This window comes from Drosophila serrata, unplaced genomic scaffold, assembly GCF_035046125.1.
Source record: "Drosophila serrata isolate PLE 108 unplaced genomic scaffold, ASM3504612v1 contig_364, whole genome shotgun sequence".
Classification (NCBI taxonomy): domain Eukaryota; kingdom Metazoa; phylum Arthropoda; class Insecta; order Diptera; family Drosophilidae; genus Drosophila; species Drosophila serrata.
This window is the reverse complement of record NW_028257262.1, coordinates 537,695-552,525: the sequence shown is the minus strand read 5'-3', so window position 1 is coordinate 552,525 and position 14,831 is coordinate 537,695. Positions and strand designations below refer to the sequence as shown.

Below are 14,831 nucleotides of genomic sequence, written 5' to 3'. Positions count from 1 at the left end.
TTTGACATTTTTCCGAAAATTGAAAATTTTATAAGGGGTTACATCATTAAAATTGCAAAAATTTGACAACAAATTGAATTTCTTAAATTTGAAAACTGAGTATGCAGCATTGTTAATCTACTAAAAACTAGCATAGAACAGCTTTCCGAATTCAAAGTAATGATTTTTTTTAACTATGATTTTTGGGAAAATTTGCCTGTTTTTATACCTTTTTGCAGGTTATTATAATTTTAGTCGGAAACTTATAACAGCATCAACAATCGCAGTAGGCAGATTTGTTAGTGCTATAAAAAGTTGCACAGAAAAGCTTTCCGAATCAAAATTAATGCTATTTTGGCATAAATATGATGTTCGGAAAACTCCGATTATTTAAGAAAATTGTCTTTTTTTATACCTTTTTGCTGAGTATAGCTTCAGTCAGAAGATTAAAACGCAGTGAATGAGTCATTTCCGACCCTATAAACCATATATATTCTTGATCAGCATCAGCAGCCCAGTCGTTCTAGCCATGTCCGGTCTAGAAATAGATTTTTGACATTTTTCCGAAAATTGAAAATTTTATAAGGGGTTACATCATTAAAATTGCAAAAATTTGACAACAAATTGAATTTCTTAAATTTGAAAACTGAGTATGCAGCATTGTTAATCTACTAAAAACTTGCACAGAAAAGCTTTCCGAATCAAAATTAATGCTATTTTGGCATAAATATGATGTTCGGAAAACTCCGATTATTTAAGAAAATTGTCTTTTTTTATACCTTTTTGCTGAGTATAGCTTCAGTCAGAAGATTAAAACGCAGTGAATGAGTCATTTCCGACCCTATAAACCATATATATTCTTGATCAGCATCAACAGCCCAGTCGTTCTAGCCATGTCCGGTCAAGAAATAAATTTTTGACATTTTTCCGAAAATTGAAAATTTTATAAGGGGTTACATCATTAAAATTGCCAAAATTTGACAACAAATTGAATTTTTTAAATTTGAAAACTGAGTATGCAGCATTGTTAATCTACTAAAAACTAGCATAGAACAGCTTTCCGAATTCAAATTAATGATTTATTGGCTTAGTTATGAGTTTTTTTTAACTATGATTTTTGGGAAAATTTGCCTGTTTTTATACCTTTTTGCAGGTTATTATAATTTTAGTCAGAAACTTATAACAGCATCAACAATTGCAGTATGCAGATTTGTTAGTGCTATAAAAACTTGCACAGAAAAGCTTTCCGAATCAAAATTAATGCTATTTTGGCATAAATATGATGTTCGGAAAACTCCGATTATTTAAGAAAATTTTCTTTTTTTATACCTTTTTGCTGAGTATAGCTTCAGTCAGAAGATTAAAACGCAGTGAATGAGTCATTTCCGACCCTATAAACCATATATATTCTTGATCAGCATCAACAGCCCAGTCGTTCTAGCCATGTCCGGTCAAGAAATAAATTTTTGACATTTTTCCGAAAATTGAAAATTTTATAAGGGGTTACATCATTAAAATTGCCAAAATTTGACAACAAATTGAATTTTTTAAATTTGAAAACTGAATATGCAGCATTGTTAATCTACTAAAAACTAGCATAGAACAGCTTTCCGAATTAAAATTAATGATTTATTGGCTTAGTTATGAGTTTTTTTAACTATTATTTTTGGGAAAATTTGCCTGTTTTTATACCTTTTTGCAGGTTATTATAATTTTAGTCAGAAACTTATAACAGCATCAACAATCGCAGTATGCAGATTTGTTAGTGCTATAAAAACTTGCACAGAAAAGCTTTCCGAATCAAAATTAATGCTATTTTGGCATAAATATAATGTTCGGAAAACTCCGATTATTTAAGAAAATTGTCTTTTTTTATACCTTTTTGCTGAGTATAGCTTCAGTCAGAAGATTAAAACGCAGTGAATGAGTCATTTCCGACCCTATAAACCATATATATTCTTGATCAGCATCAACAGCCCAGTCGTTCTAGCCATGTCCGGTCAAGAAATAAATTTTTGACATTTTTCCGAAAATTGAAAATTTTATAAGGGGTTACATCATTAAAATTGCCAAAATTTGACAACAAATTGAATTTTTTAAATTTGAAAACTGAATATGCAGCATTGTTAATCTACTAAAAACTAGCATAGAACAGCTTTCCGAATTCAAATTAATGATTTATTGGCTTAGTTATGAGTTTTTTTAACTATTATTTTTGGGAAAATTTGCCTGTTTTTATACCTTTTTGCAGGTTATTATAATTTTAGTCAGAAACTTATAACAGCATTAACAATTGCAGTATGCAGATTTGTTAGTGCTATAAAAACTTGCACAGAAAAGCTTTCCGAATCAAAATTAATGCTATTTTGGCATAAATATGATGTTCGGAAAACTCCGATTATTTAAGAAAATTGTCTTTTTTTATACCTTTTTGCTGAGTATAGCTTCAGTCAGAAGATTAAAACGCAGTGAATGAGTCATTTCCGACCCTATAAACCATATATATTCTTGATCAGCATCAACAGCCCAGTCGTTCTAGCCATGTCCGGTCTAGAAATAGATTTTTGACATTTTTCCGAAAATTGAAAATTTTATAAGGGGTTACATCATTAAAATTGCAAAAATTTGACAACAAATTGAATTTCTTAAATTTGAAAACTGAGTATGCAGCATTGTTAATCTACTAAAAACTAGCATAGAACAGCTTTCCGAATTCAAAGTAATGATTTTGCTTTTTTTTAACTATGATTTTTGGGAAAATTTGCCTGTTTTTATACCTTTTTGCAGGTTATTATAATTTTAGTCGGAAACTTATAACAGCATCAACAATCGCAGTAGGCAGATTTGTTAGTGCTATAAAAAGTTGCACAGAAAAGCTTTCCGAATCAAAATTAATGCTATTTTGGCATAAATATGATGTTCGGAAAACTCCGATTATTTAAGAAAATTGTCTTTTTTTATACCTTTTTGCTGAGTATAGCTTCAGTCAGAAGATTAAAACGCAGTGAATGAGTCATTTCCGACCCTATAAACCATATATATTCTTGATCAGCATCAACAGCCCAGTCGTTCTAGCCATGTCCGGTCTAGAAATAGATTTTTGACATTTTTCCGAAAATTAAAAATTTTATAAGGGGTTACATCATTAAAATTGCAAAAATTTGACAACAAATTGAATTTCTTAAATTTGAAAACTGAGTATGCAGCATTGTTAATCTACTAAAAACTTGCACAGAAAAGCTTTCCGAATCAAAATTAATGCTATTTTGGCATAAATATGATGTTCGGAAAACTCCGATTATTTAAGAAAATTGTCTTTTTTTATACCTTTTTGCTGAGTATAGCTTCAGTCAGAAGATTAAAACGCAGTGAATGAGTCATTTCCGACCCTATAAACCATATATATTCTTGATCAGCATCAACAGCCCAGTCGTTCTAGCCATGTCCGGTCTAGAAATAGATTTTTGACATTTTTCCGAAAATTGAAAATTTTATAAGGGGTTACATCATTAAAATTGCAAAAATTTGACAACAAATTGAATTTCTTAAATTTGAAAACTGAGTATGCAGCATTGTTAATCTACTAAAAACTAGCATAGAACAGCTTTCCGAATTCAAAGTAATGATTTTTTTTAACTATGATTTTTGGGAAAATTTGCCTGTTTTTATACCTTTTTGCAGGTTATTATAATTTTAGTCGGAAACTTATAACAGCATCAACAATCGCAGTAGGCAGATTTGTTAGTGCTATAAAAAGTTGCACAGAAAAGCTTTCCGAATCAAAATTAATGCTATTTTGGCATAAATATGATGTTCGGAAAACTCCGATTATTTAAGAAAATTGTCTTTTTTTATACCTTTTTGCTGAGTATAGCTTCAGTCAGAAGATTAAAACGCAGTGAATGAGTCATTTCCGACCCTATAAACCATATATATTCTTGATCAGCATCAACAGCCCAGTCGTTCTAGCCATGTCCGGTCTAGAAATAGATTTTTGACATTTTTCCGAAAATTGAAAATTTTATAAGGGGTTACATCATTAAAATTGCAAAAATTTGACAACAAATTGAATTTCTTAAATTTGAAAACTGAGTATGCAGCATTGTTAATCTACTAAAAACTTGCACAGAAAAGCTTTCCGAATCAAAATTAATGCTATTTTGGCATAAATATGATGTTCGGAAAACTCCGATTATTTAAGAAAATTGTCTTTTTTTATACCTTTTTGCTGAGTATAGCTTCAGTCAGAAGATTAAAACGCAGTGAATGAGTCATTTCCGACCCTATAAACCATATATATTCTTGATCAGCATCAACAGCCCAGTCGTTCTAGCCATGTCCGGTCAAGAAATAAATTTTTGACATTTTTCCGAAAATTGAAAATTTTATAAGGGGTTACATCATTAAAATTGCCAAAATTTGACAACAAATTGAATTTTTTAAATTTGAAAACTGAGTATGCAGCATTGTTAATCTACTAAAAACTAGCATAGAACAGCTTTCCGAATTCAAATTAATGATTTATTGGCTTAGTTATGAGTTTTTTTTAACTATGATTTTTGGGAAAATTTGCCTGTTTTTATACCTTTTTGCAGGTTATTATAATTTTAGTCAGAAACTTATAACAGCATCAACAATTGCAGTATGCAGATTTGTTAGTGCTATAAAAACTTGCACAGAAAAGCTTTCCGAATCAAAATTAATGCTATTTTGGCATAAATATGATGTTCGGAAAACTCCGATTATTTAAGAAAATTTTCTTTTTTTATACCTTTTTGCTGAGTATAGCTTCAGTCAGAAGATTAAAACGCAGTGAATGAGTCATTTCCGACCCTATAAACCATATATATTCTTGATCAGCATCAACAGCCCAGTCGTTCTAGCCATGTCCGGTCAAGAAATAAATTTTTGACATTTTTCCGAAAATTGAAAATTTTATAAGGGGTTACATCATTAAAATTGCCAAAATTTGACAACAAATTGAATTTTTTAAATTTGAAAACTGAATATGCAGCATTGTTAATCTACTAAAAACTAGCATAGAACAGCTTTCCGAATTAAAATTAATGATTTATTGGCTTAGTTATGAGTTTTTTTAACTATTATTTTTGGGAAAATTTGCCTGTTTTTATACCTTTTTGCAGGTTATTATAATTTTAGTCAGAAACTTATAACAGCATCAACAATCGCAGTATGCAGATTTGTTAGTGCTATAAAAACTTGCACAGAAAAGCTTTCCGAATCAAAATTAATGCTATTTTGGCATAAATATGATGTTCGGAAAACTCCGATTATTTAAGAAAATTTTCTTTTTTTATACCTTTTTGCTGAGTATAGCTTCTTGATCAGCATCAACAGCCCAGTCGTTCTAGCCATGTCCGGTCAAGAAATAAATTTTTGACATTTTTCCGAAAATTGAAAATTTTATAAGGGGTTACATCATTAAAATTGCCAAAATTTGACAACAAATTGAATTTTTTAAATTTGAAAACTGAATATGCAGCATTGTTAATCTACTAAAAACTAGCATAGAACAGCTTTCCGAATTAAAATTAATGATTTATTGGCTTAGTTATGAGTTTTTTTTAACTATTATTTTTGGGAAAATTTGCCTGTTTTTATACCTTTTTGCAGGTTATTATAATTTTAGTCAGAAACTTATAACAGCATCAACAATCGCAGTATGCAGATTTGTTAGTGCTATAAAAACTTGCACAGAAAAGCTTTCCGAATCAAAATTAATGCTATTTTGGCATAAATATGATGTTCGGAAAACTCCGATTATTTAAGAAAATTTTCTTTTTTTATACCTTTTTGCTGAGTATAGCTTCAGTCAGAAGATTAAAACGCAGTGAATGAGTCATTTCCGACCCTATAAACCATATATATTCTTGATCAGCATCAACAGCCCAGTCGTTCTAGCCATGTCCGGTCAAGAAATAAATTTTTGACATTTTTCCGAAAATTGAAAATTTTATAAGGGGTTACATCATTAAAATTGTCAAAATATAAGAAAAAATCAACTTTGTTTCATTTCACGACTGAGTATGCAGTTTTTTTAGCCCTTTTAAAACTAGCACAGAAAAGCTTTCTGAATTAAAATGAATGAATTTTTGGCCTAGTTATGATATTTAAATATCTTTGATTTTCTCAATAAATTAGCATTTAAAAATATCGATTTAATATACCTGGAATACATATATCAGATTTCCTTGGAATCACACAATGGCCTAGAAGCCAATGATTGCCAAAAGTCTTATACATATATATTCGATACGGAATAAGCCATTAGAACCAAAAAATAGAAATGAAAGCAACCGAGAAACAGAAGTTTTTTAACAACAATACACAAAACCAAAAAGTAAAAATATATTAAATAAACTGCTAAATTTGAATTCAAATTTAAATAGACTATCAATACTCTCCCCACCAGTTAACAGAAAAATTTGAATTTGAATTTAAATTGCCGCCACGTAAGTCGATAAATATCGATGACGATAAATTCCCGCAATATAAGATTGACAAACTAGCTATATTTAAAAATCAGCTAAAGTATAGCTAAAGGGACAACTCTAATTTGTACCCTTGCACTAAAATTAAGCTGCCTTCTGCGGTTTCTGTTCGCCTGGTACTTTAGATCCAGAAATTTACGATTTTGTACTGAAACTGTCGAGATCGAACCTATGTTTTTGCCTGCAACAAAAACAAACAACTCTTTTACAATAAGTAAATTATTAACCCAGCTACGCTTGGCATTTCTCTTTAAGAGTGTTGTAATGCGACTTCGTATTTATGCCCACTCAAATAAGGATGCAACTTCTTTCATTTAATTTTTAATTAAATCGATTAATTTTCCAAAACAGCCCAAAAGATGCCCAAATTAATAAGCTGTGCGCTTATGCGAATTTTAATTATTGCATAGTTTTGCGGTGTCCAATATGTAAAGACAATGTTTAATTGTAGCATACTTTTAAGCAGAAGAGGCAACGCTAGTTGCTTGAGAACGGGTCGTTGCCATACTTTTCTATTTTCAACCCGCAGCATTGCCAGACACTAAACAGGAATAAAATTCATCGATAGTATCGATAACATCGATGCTCTTGCACAGTGCTGCCAGGCTATGACCACCAGTATAAGATAAATTCTGAGTAATAATAAGCTGAAACCCGTTTAACATTAATATTATTTTCCTTTGTCGGCGCAAGTACCATCAAAATGTAGAATAAAACGACAAAAACCAAACATCAATCAGCTATAAGCTAGCTGCAAGCTTCAAAAGCTCTCAGTTTTCAAATATCCCAGATGTAGCCTGAAGTTAGCTAAACCGACAGCTTTGGCATCTCTATCGGCCGATTCCATAGTATTATAGTTTATTATTTTAAATTATTTTGTAAGTATTTTGTGATGGACTTCGATAGTCCGGAAGAAATTCAGGAGTTTCCCGGCCTCTACGCCTCCGAGGCGGCCGATCCCAGGTCGAAGAAGAGCAAGGAGGAGAGCGACTGTAAGTAATAATAACAAACTTGTGGGCGTTTCGAACGAAGTGAAAAATCAATATACTTCCCTAATTTGCAGTGGAGGATCACGACCACAGCAAAAAGGACCTGTTGATTGGCCGGCGCAAGGACAAGAAGGAGAAGGGCAAGGACCGGGGCTACGCCGCCCTGGAGGGCGAGAGCTCACCCGAGGAGGAGCTGGACACCAAGTATGTGACGAGCTTGAGTTGCGCCGTTGAAAGCAAGATTAATTCATATATTTAACCCAAGGAGCCCCTCAAAGTCCAAGAAGTCCAAGACCTTCAAGTTCACCAGCTCCAAGAGCAAGGAGAAGCGTGAAAAGTCTCGTGACAAGGAGAAGTCCGAGCGGGAGACCAAGCACGTCGAGGAGGAGCAACCAGGCAAGGAGCACAAGGTTAAGGAGAAGGACAGGGATAAAGAGAAAGAAAAAGAAAAGGAGCGCGAGGAACAGAAGAAAAAGGACAAGAAGGACAAGGCTGAGAAAAAGGAAAAAAAGGACAAGAAGACCAAACAGCTGTCGCAACAGCAGGACGAAGCAGAGGCAGAGGAGGTACTGGCCCTGGGCTATCCCGTCTTTGGGGTTTCTGTTAGCCTAGCCACCGAGCGCTCCCGTTGTCATGACGGCGTGGACCTGCCACTGGTGGTGCGCGACTGCATCGACTACCTGCAGGATCACCTGAAGTGCGAGCAGATATACAAGATTGAGCCCATCAAGACGCGTCTGATGCACTTTAAACGGTTGTACAACAACCGGGAGCACGATGCCGCCGTTGATGAGCTCAATTTGCCCACCGCCTGCAGTCTGCTGAAGCTCTTCCTGCGCGAGTTGCCAGAGCCGGTGCTAACCACTGATCTGGTTGCCCGCTTCGAGGAGGTGGCCTCGCATCCGAAGGTCACCGAGCAGCAGGCAGAGCTGCAGCAGCTGCTCGAGCAATTGCCCAAGTGCAACCGCACTCTGTTGGCGTGGGTGCTGCTCCACTTCGACGCGGTGATCCAGCAAGAGCGGTACAACAAGCTCAACGCCCAGTCGCTGGCCATGCTACTCAGTCCGACGCTCCAGATGTCTCACCGGCTGATGGTCGCCCTCCTCTGCCACTGCAACAGTCTGTTCGCGGGCGTCAAGCTGATAAAGTGAGTTAAATTTGAAGTTTATTTACTAAGTTTTTTGCTTCTTTTTTCGGTTTATATTTGTTTATATATAGATAAGATTCTGGCCGTAACTGCCGCAGATTTAGTCGATTAGTTTGTTGGCGAACGATCATGAGTTCGGTACCCCGTAAACAGAAACGGCTACCGTGCTTCGCCAGCTTCCTAATTAGGCAGAGGCAAATATCCAACACTGTGCAGTTGCTTTATTAACTAACCGTTCATCTTCTAGGTATGTGCCCCCCTTGACATCGGCCAGTCCAAAGCTTCCCGATCGCCCGGAAGAAATCCACACGGAGTTGCGAAAGCAGGACAGCCTCTTGGCTCAAATCCACAGCGAGATGAACGCCGGTTTCATCACCAAAAAGCGAGAGGAGCAGCTCTGGGAGGTGCAGCGTATTATCACTCAGCTGAAACGCAAGTTGCGTACCTTTGAGAAGAAGCAGGGAAAGTCGGCGGATGACATAGACAACAGCAGCATGCCGCGACCCGAGCCGGATGGCGAGGACAGAACCGATTCCAAGCCACCCCCAGCAGCTCCTTCCGTAGTTGCTCCTGCTACCAACAGTATTCCCTCCGAGGAGCCCTCGAATCCCAGCCCCAGCGACTTTACCATAGACCCCTCCACTGGCTTCATCGTGTTGCCCAGATCGAATCCTCACCGTGAAACTTTACTACGATTGCAGATCGAATACGATGAGCTGATGGATTGGGAGAACGAGCTCAAGGCTCGCATTTTGGCTGAACGGAATGAGTGCTACAGGCTGAAGCAATTGTGCGAGCAGCAGCAGGCACTTAGCATCCAAGCATCGGCAACGGGCGTGGAGCCAATGCCTCCGGCAGAGGGAGATTATGAGCGTATAATCGAGCACTACACACGGGAGAACGCGCTGCTTGAGCACAAGAAGCAGATGCTTGGAATGGAGCTGAAGGAGGAACGGCGGGCCTGCATAGCCCTGCAGGTGGAACTGCGACTTAAGCAGTTTTAATTTGATAAAACTTAACAAGAATGGGTCGATTTTTAGAGAACTCAAAGCTCAAATAATTTTGAAAAGGACAACAACGACTATTTCGGCCATCTGCTAATTTTATCTCCATCAGCTTTTGGTGGACTTAAAACTTGCTGACAAATTCTTTTGAATAACCTAAAGGGTCAAACGTGAGGATGTGAGATATTAAATATCGAAATAATGAACAAACTATTTAAATGTTGAATAAATATTAGATAAAGAGTATAGATATTCAATATCACTCGCAAACTTCGGGCATTTAAATGCTTGAACGATTTTTGAATCACTAAACTGTTGACCACAAAGCGGGCTGTCTTACCAAGATAATGGAGATTATACTTTCTACATAAAATAATTCATTTTGATCAAACAAAGTTGTAATTGTTGTGGCTTTGAATGAAATATTTTATAGTCAAATGTCATTTTCCACGCTGTTCACTTTTGAGAGTGCACTATAAACTATATAAAAGAAGAATTTGAGATAACTTCGAGAAGGCGAAGTATACCCTTGCAGTTAGCCATAGGATCATGGGTTCGAATCGAACATAACTAAACCAAAAATGCATTAATCCTAGTTTGGAAAGTGTTTCTTTTTTAGCCATTGCAAATTTTAAGAATTTGTGACAATTTCAATGATGCCTTCGTGTAGCACCATTATTTGCCTAGTTTTTGGGCAAATTCAAGTAACTAAGCCAAAAATGCATTAATTTCAAACCGGAAAGCTTTTCTGTGCTAGGTATTATTGGACTAACAAATCTACATACTGAGTTTTGAAATTTAAAAAATTTAATTTTTTGCCAAATCTTGACAAATTTAACGATGTAACCCCTTATAAAATTTTCAATTTTCGGAAAAATGTCAAAAATTTATTTATTGACCGGACATATCTAGAACGATTCGGCTGTATTGACAATATATTCTTGTAAGGGTATAAAAATTGGATTTTAAGCACAAGTCGTTTAGTTGGAAATGACATTAGAAAGTATATTTTCCCCGCTTACGAATTGATTTGTTAGGTGAATTGACTGCAACTGCCGATGCCGGTTGCTTTTGTAATCGACCCATTTTTAAAAATGGGTTGAACTATTTGAAATCTCAGTGTCTACATATGATCAAATGCTTGGTTTTAAATAAATGTATTTAAATGTTAAAAAAGGCTCTTGCCTGAAAAGCGCAAATGAGACGTTTTATTGATTATTTGTTTTGAGAAATGTCGTTCTAGCCAGGGATCTAACCATTCCAACATTTTTGAAAATAATTTTCTGTTTATACCTTTTTGCAGGTTATTATAACTTTAGGCACAAACTTATAATTGCGTTTTAATCTTCTGACTGAAATTATACTCTACAAAAAGTTATAAAAACAGACAAAACAGAAAATTGTTTCCAAAAATCATAGTTTAAAATTCTCATAACTAAGCCAAAAAAAACATTAATTTCAATTCGGAAAGCTGTTCTATGCTAGTTGTAGCAAAGCTGCAAACTCAATTTAAAATATAAGAAAATTGAAATTTTTATCAATTATTGCAAATTGTAATGATGTAACCGCTTACCTTTTTTGAAGTTTAGAAATTTCGATTTTTGGAAATAATAAGAATTAAACCATAAATACATTATTTTGATGTCAAAAAAGTTGTAATTAGCATATTGAATTTATTCTTCTTATATTAAATTTGGACATTTTTAATAATAAAACATAGTTCGAACTAGTTGGTTGATATTTAGATGACAGACACACCCTCTCAGCTCACTCTCAGCTGTTTCGAATCTGTAATTTGCTCGACAATCAGAAACCAATTTTCTAAATCAGGCTGATGACTTAATTCCGATGTGAGCAATACAGGGCAGAGATTAGAAGATCAGGGTGCCTGTGGCGTATGTAGACGATGGATTGATTGTTCGCTGGGGTAAAGCGGAAATGAAATCATCGCTTATTACGTCGACCCATAAGAAATTGTGATGGTCAAGGAAGCCACATTGTTGAGTGGTGCGTGTTATGATTACTTTATTTAATATTTAAAATTAATATTTATAGAATACATTATAATTATGCATTACGACGTTCGGGGCTGTTCCGTATTCCGCTGAAGTACAACTTAAAAATATCACACACAAATACCACGCGAGAAAGAAGAGTCCTCCGGCATCCCAAACCACGTGCACTCGTTCTCCTTCATGATTAAGTTCTTTCCGGACTGAAATCGATAGATCGAAGGCTTTACGGACACTCCTTATCGCTGATCTTTTGAAAGCCTACCAGAAGAAATAATCAAGAGTACATTTGAATGGAAATTAAGATTGAAGAAAAAGCAACTAAAGATAATTATAAATTAAGGATACCTATTTAATATTGGGATATTATTAGATACCTTCATACTTACTTGTATTCTGCAGGCAATTCTCCGTCTTCATAACGCACAGATTCCGGAAGGTCCTGGTTGTGCCCTTGTCATCCGCGGCACAAATCGATTTGATCTCCGCTGTGTCACACTCCATGGCACACTTGGCGTTCGGATCGGGCAGGCTGAGGCACTGGACCAGCGTCACGGCGTACAAAGCCACTGTTTAAATAAATATACATAGATGTTGGGTCGTATTAGTAGGCAGGAGGCGTGCGAAGAGAATCACCGCCCAGTTAACCGGACCCGCATACAAAGTGCTCTGATCAACCCAGCCCGGCACATGATATCACCCACATCCCACATCCCCACCATCGTCAGTATACGCCCATCGATTCCCCACGACGCCAGTGCGTCTGGCACTGCCACCGCTCTCGTTCCCATGGACAAGGGAGGTTGGAGCGCTCGGACATGGGCCAGCAATTGGAATCGGTGGTTATAGTGCTGCATGCCTAATTGGCCAAATCGGAGAATCTGCCTCAGCAAAAGCTTGAAATTTTCCATTCACAACTTTTGCGAGTGCATCTCAATGAAGTTCATTCTGCTCGTAAAAAATATTGAGTTCCCTACCTATTATCCTTTAGTTACATTCAAGTTTTCGCTCAGCTAAAGGCCATCGTCTTAGTGGGTCACATTCTTTCCGTTCTGACGCAGAGTTCCTAATCATTATTGTTTCTTATTTACAAGATTAATAGTAAATACATGAGTCAGCAATGTGAGGCATTATTTATATGGAAACAATGTGACTTTAAATTCGGTTCGTTCACTATGGTCTGATTTAAATAAAAATTGACATTAAAGCAAGAACAACATTATAAATAATTGCAGCATTTAGTGATAACAGTTCTAGGAAAATTTTTTGAACCTTAAATCTTTTCTATTCATAACGAAAGAAATTCCCTTGAACTCTATGAATTATTGTTTCCAAAACCAATGTGAAAGCTACTCTTGGCCACGCTGACTCGTTTTAAAATATAGTTTTTGAACTACTACGACATTATTGTAAATTGTAACTTTTATATATAAAAATATTCAAGTAGTTTTAATTTGATTTTTTTACGTACATGCCAGCAATACTGCAAACAGCTTCATTTCGCTACTTTTTTCACTTCCGATGGCGATGGAGACTATACTTCTCACTTCAACTATTTCCGAGCACACTCCGGGCTTTGCACAACCGTATTCGCTCTGCGTGAACCTTGCGGGTCAGACGAATTAATTATGCCGTAGTTGGTTGGCTGCTTGGTTGCGAGTTGATTAAAAACGTTTTACGATTTCACGATTTGTGTATAGATTCAATGGAATATAATTATATATATTCGCTAGATTTGGGGCTTGTCACTGAACTCCGCACACGTGTGGCCGACAGTGTTTTGGTTCTTGATACGTATATAGATTTATTCGCGCACGATTTTTGATTTTGACTTTGGATCCGATCCGACTCACTCTCTATCGGCGAGGCCGCACAGCACGCGTCCAAATGCGAACTGAGACTGAAGGCGCCGACCGAAGATATCCTCCTCCAGCGGACGAGTGGGCGATGCGATGCGATGCGATTGACTGACTCTGTGACTGATTGATGGCTTGGCGGCTGGACGTTGGCCGTTAGTGGTTGGGTTTGGTATTGGTATTGGTATTGGAATTGGGATGCTGTCCCCGCTGTCCGCTGTTAGATATGGACACGATATGGATGACGATGCCAATGCAGTTCGATTTTCAGTTTCGAGTTTGGTTAGGGTTTGGCCAGGAGTTGGGGACCTGGCTGTGGCTCTGGCTCTGGCAATCAATCAATCAGGCAGGGCAGTACTATGCGATGCTGTGCTCTGCTCTGCTCTGCTGCGATGTGCTGCGATGTGCTGTGCTGTCCCACCGGCTATCTGTATCCGTATCTGTATCTGTAGCTGCCGTCTGCCGTCGTAGAGCACGAATGATGTCCGACCACACAGTGCCTGTTAGTTTTATAGAATTTTTTCATGCTAAAAAGATTTACGCTCGTGTCGTCGTCTTCAATTTTCTTTTTGTTTCTCCGCACATTTCGCCTGTAGTTGTTTCTGATTGTTTTTTTATTTTTATTGTATTGAATTTTTTCTTTGTGGCATCAGCATCAGCATCAGCATCGACAGCGACAGCGACATCGCCATCGACGTCAACGTCGGAGTCGGCTTGATATTGTATTTGCGGCTGCTGGAACACCGAATTCGGATGGATCGTTTGATCAATAACTCTACAGGCTGGTCACGTTGTCGGGGTCCAACGAGGTCCAACCGCTGCCGCTGGGATTTTTGTGTTTGAATTATTCATGTATTCCATGCAGTCACTGAAAAAGTCTCTCCTGCCCGCTAAGCGTACCGCTCGATACTGAGATGCTCGGGATGCTGCGGCATCTTCGAAAATCTTCGAAAATTTCGTCAGCATAACCGAGCCGCCTCGGCACCCGGTTATCAGCGCGACGATAGAGAGGGAGAGAAGTCGAAATACTAAATAAATAAAAAATCAGAGCAAAAAATGTGAAAATTGTTTCAGTTTGGCGACGGCCACGAGTTCACTCCACTCGCCAATGTCTATGAATTTTCTTTGATGATGATGCTTCCTCGCATACATATAGTATGTGGACGGTATGCTCGTTATTTATGGATACGCGACGCATTTGATTTAGCATTTTCATTAACATTTTTGGGATTTTTAGACTTATCAGCTGCGTCGCAGGCGATTAACTCACCACAACCACATCTCATTCAATAATCGCACTCTCAGTGAGCATTATTATTCGACGACTCCTTA

The 14,831-nt window shown here is 36.8% G+C and overlaps 2 protein-coding genes across 2 annotated transcripts; one reads left to right on the top strand and one right to left on the bottom strand.

The window, feature by feature from the left end:
* Positions 1-7,072: 7,072 nt before the first annotated feature.
* Rlip (Ral interacting protein) lies at positions 7,073-10,830 on the top strand. Its single transcript, XM_020959728.2, has 4 exons — positions 7,073-7,483; positions 7,555-7,684; positions 7,746-8,627; positions 8,875-10,830. Exons 1-4 carry the CDS (start codon positions 7,384-7,386, stop codon positions 9,629-9,631), a joined length of 1,869 nt encoding a protein of 622 aa, XP_020815387.2. The 5' UTR covers positions 7,073-7,383; the 3' UTR covers positions 9,632-10,830.
* An 801-nt stretch (positions 10,831-11,631) lies between these two features.
* On the bottom strand, positions 11,632-14,410 carry peg (pegasus). The gene is made up of 3 exons (XM_020961730.2): positions 13,115-14,410; positions 12,033-12,212; positions 11,632-11,904 (listed from the first exon to the last, which is right to left on the bottom strand). The coding sequence occupies exons 1-3, from the start codon at positions 13,140-13,142 to the stop codon at positions 11,870-11,872; spliced, it is 243 nt and encodes an 80-aa protein (XP_020817389.1). The 5' UTR covers positions 13,143-14,410; the 3' UTR covers positions 11,632-11,869.
* Positions 14,411-14,831: the final 421 nt, after the last annotated feature.

Excerpts from the sequence above, each read along its gene's own strand:
- Rlip (XM_020959728.2), top strand. The coding sequence starts at position 7,384 with ATGGACTTCGATAGTCCGGAAGAAATTCAGGAGTTTCCCGGCCTCTAC. Across the intron at positions 7,685-7,745 it reads GAGGAGGAGCTGGACACCAA|GAGCCCCTCAAAGTCCAAGA; the intron begins GTATGTGACGAG and ends ATTTAACCCAAG. Across the intron at positions 8,628-8,874 it reads GCGGGCGTCAAGCTGATAAA|GTATGTGCCCCCCTTGACAT; the intron begins GTGAGTTAAATT and ends TTCATCTTCTAG.
- peg (XM_020961730.2), bottom strand. The coding sequence starts at position 13,142 with ATGAAGCTGTTTGCAGTATTGCTGGCAT. Across the intron at positions 12,213-13,114 it reads GTTTGCAGTATTGCTGGCAT|TGGCTTTGTACGCCGTGACG; the intron begins GTACGTAAAAAA and ends TTATTTAAACAG. Across the intron at positions 11,905-12,032 it reads GAATTGCCTGCAGAATACAA|GCTTTCAAAAGATCAGCGAT; the intron begins GTAAGTATGAAG and ends TTCTTCTGGTAG.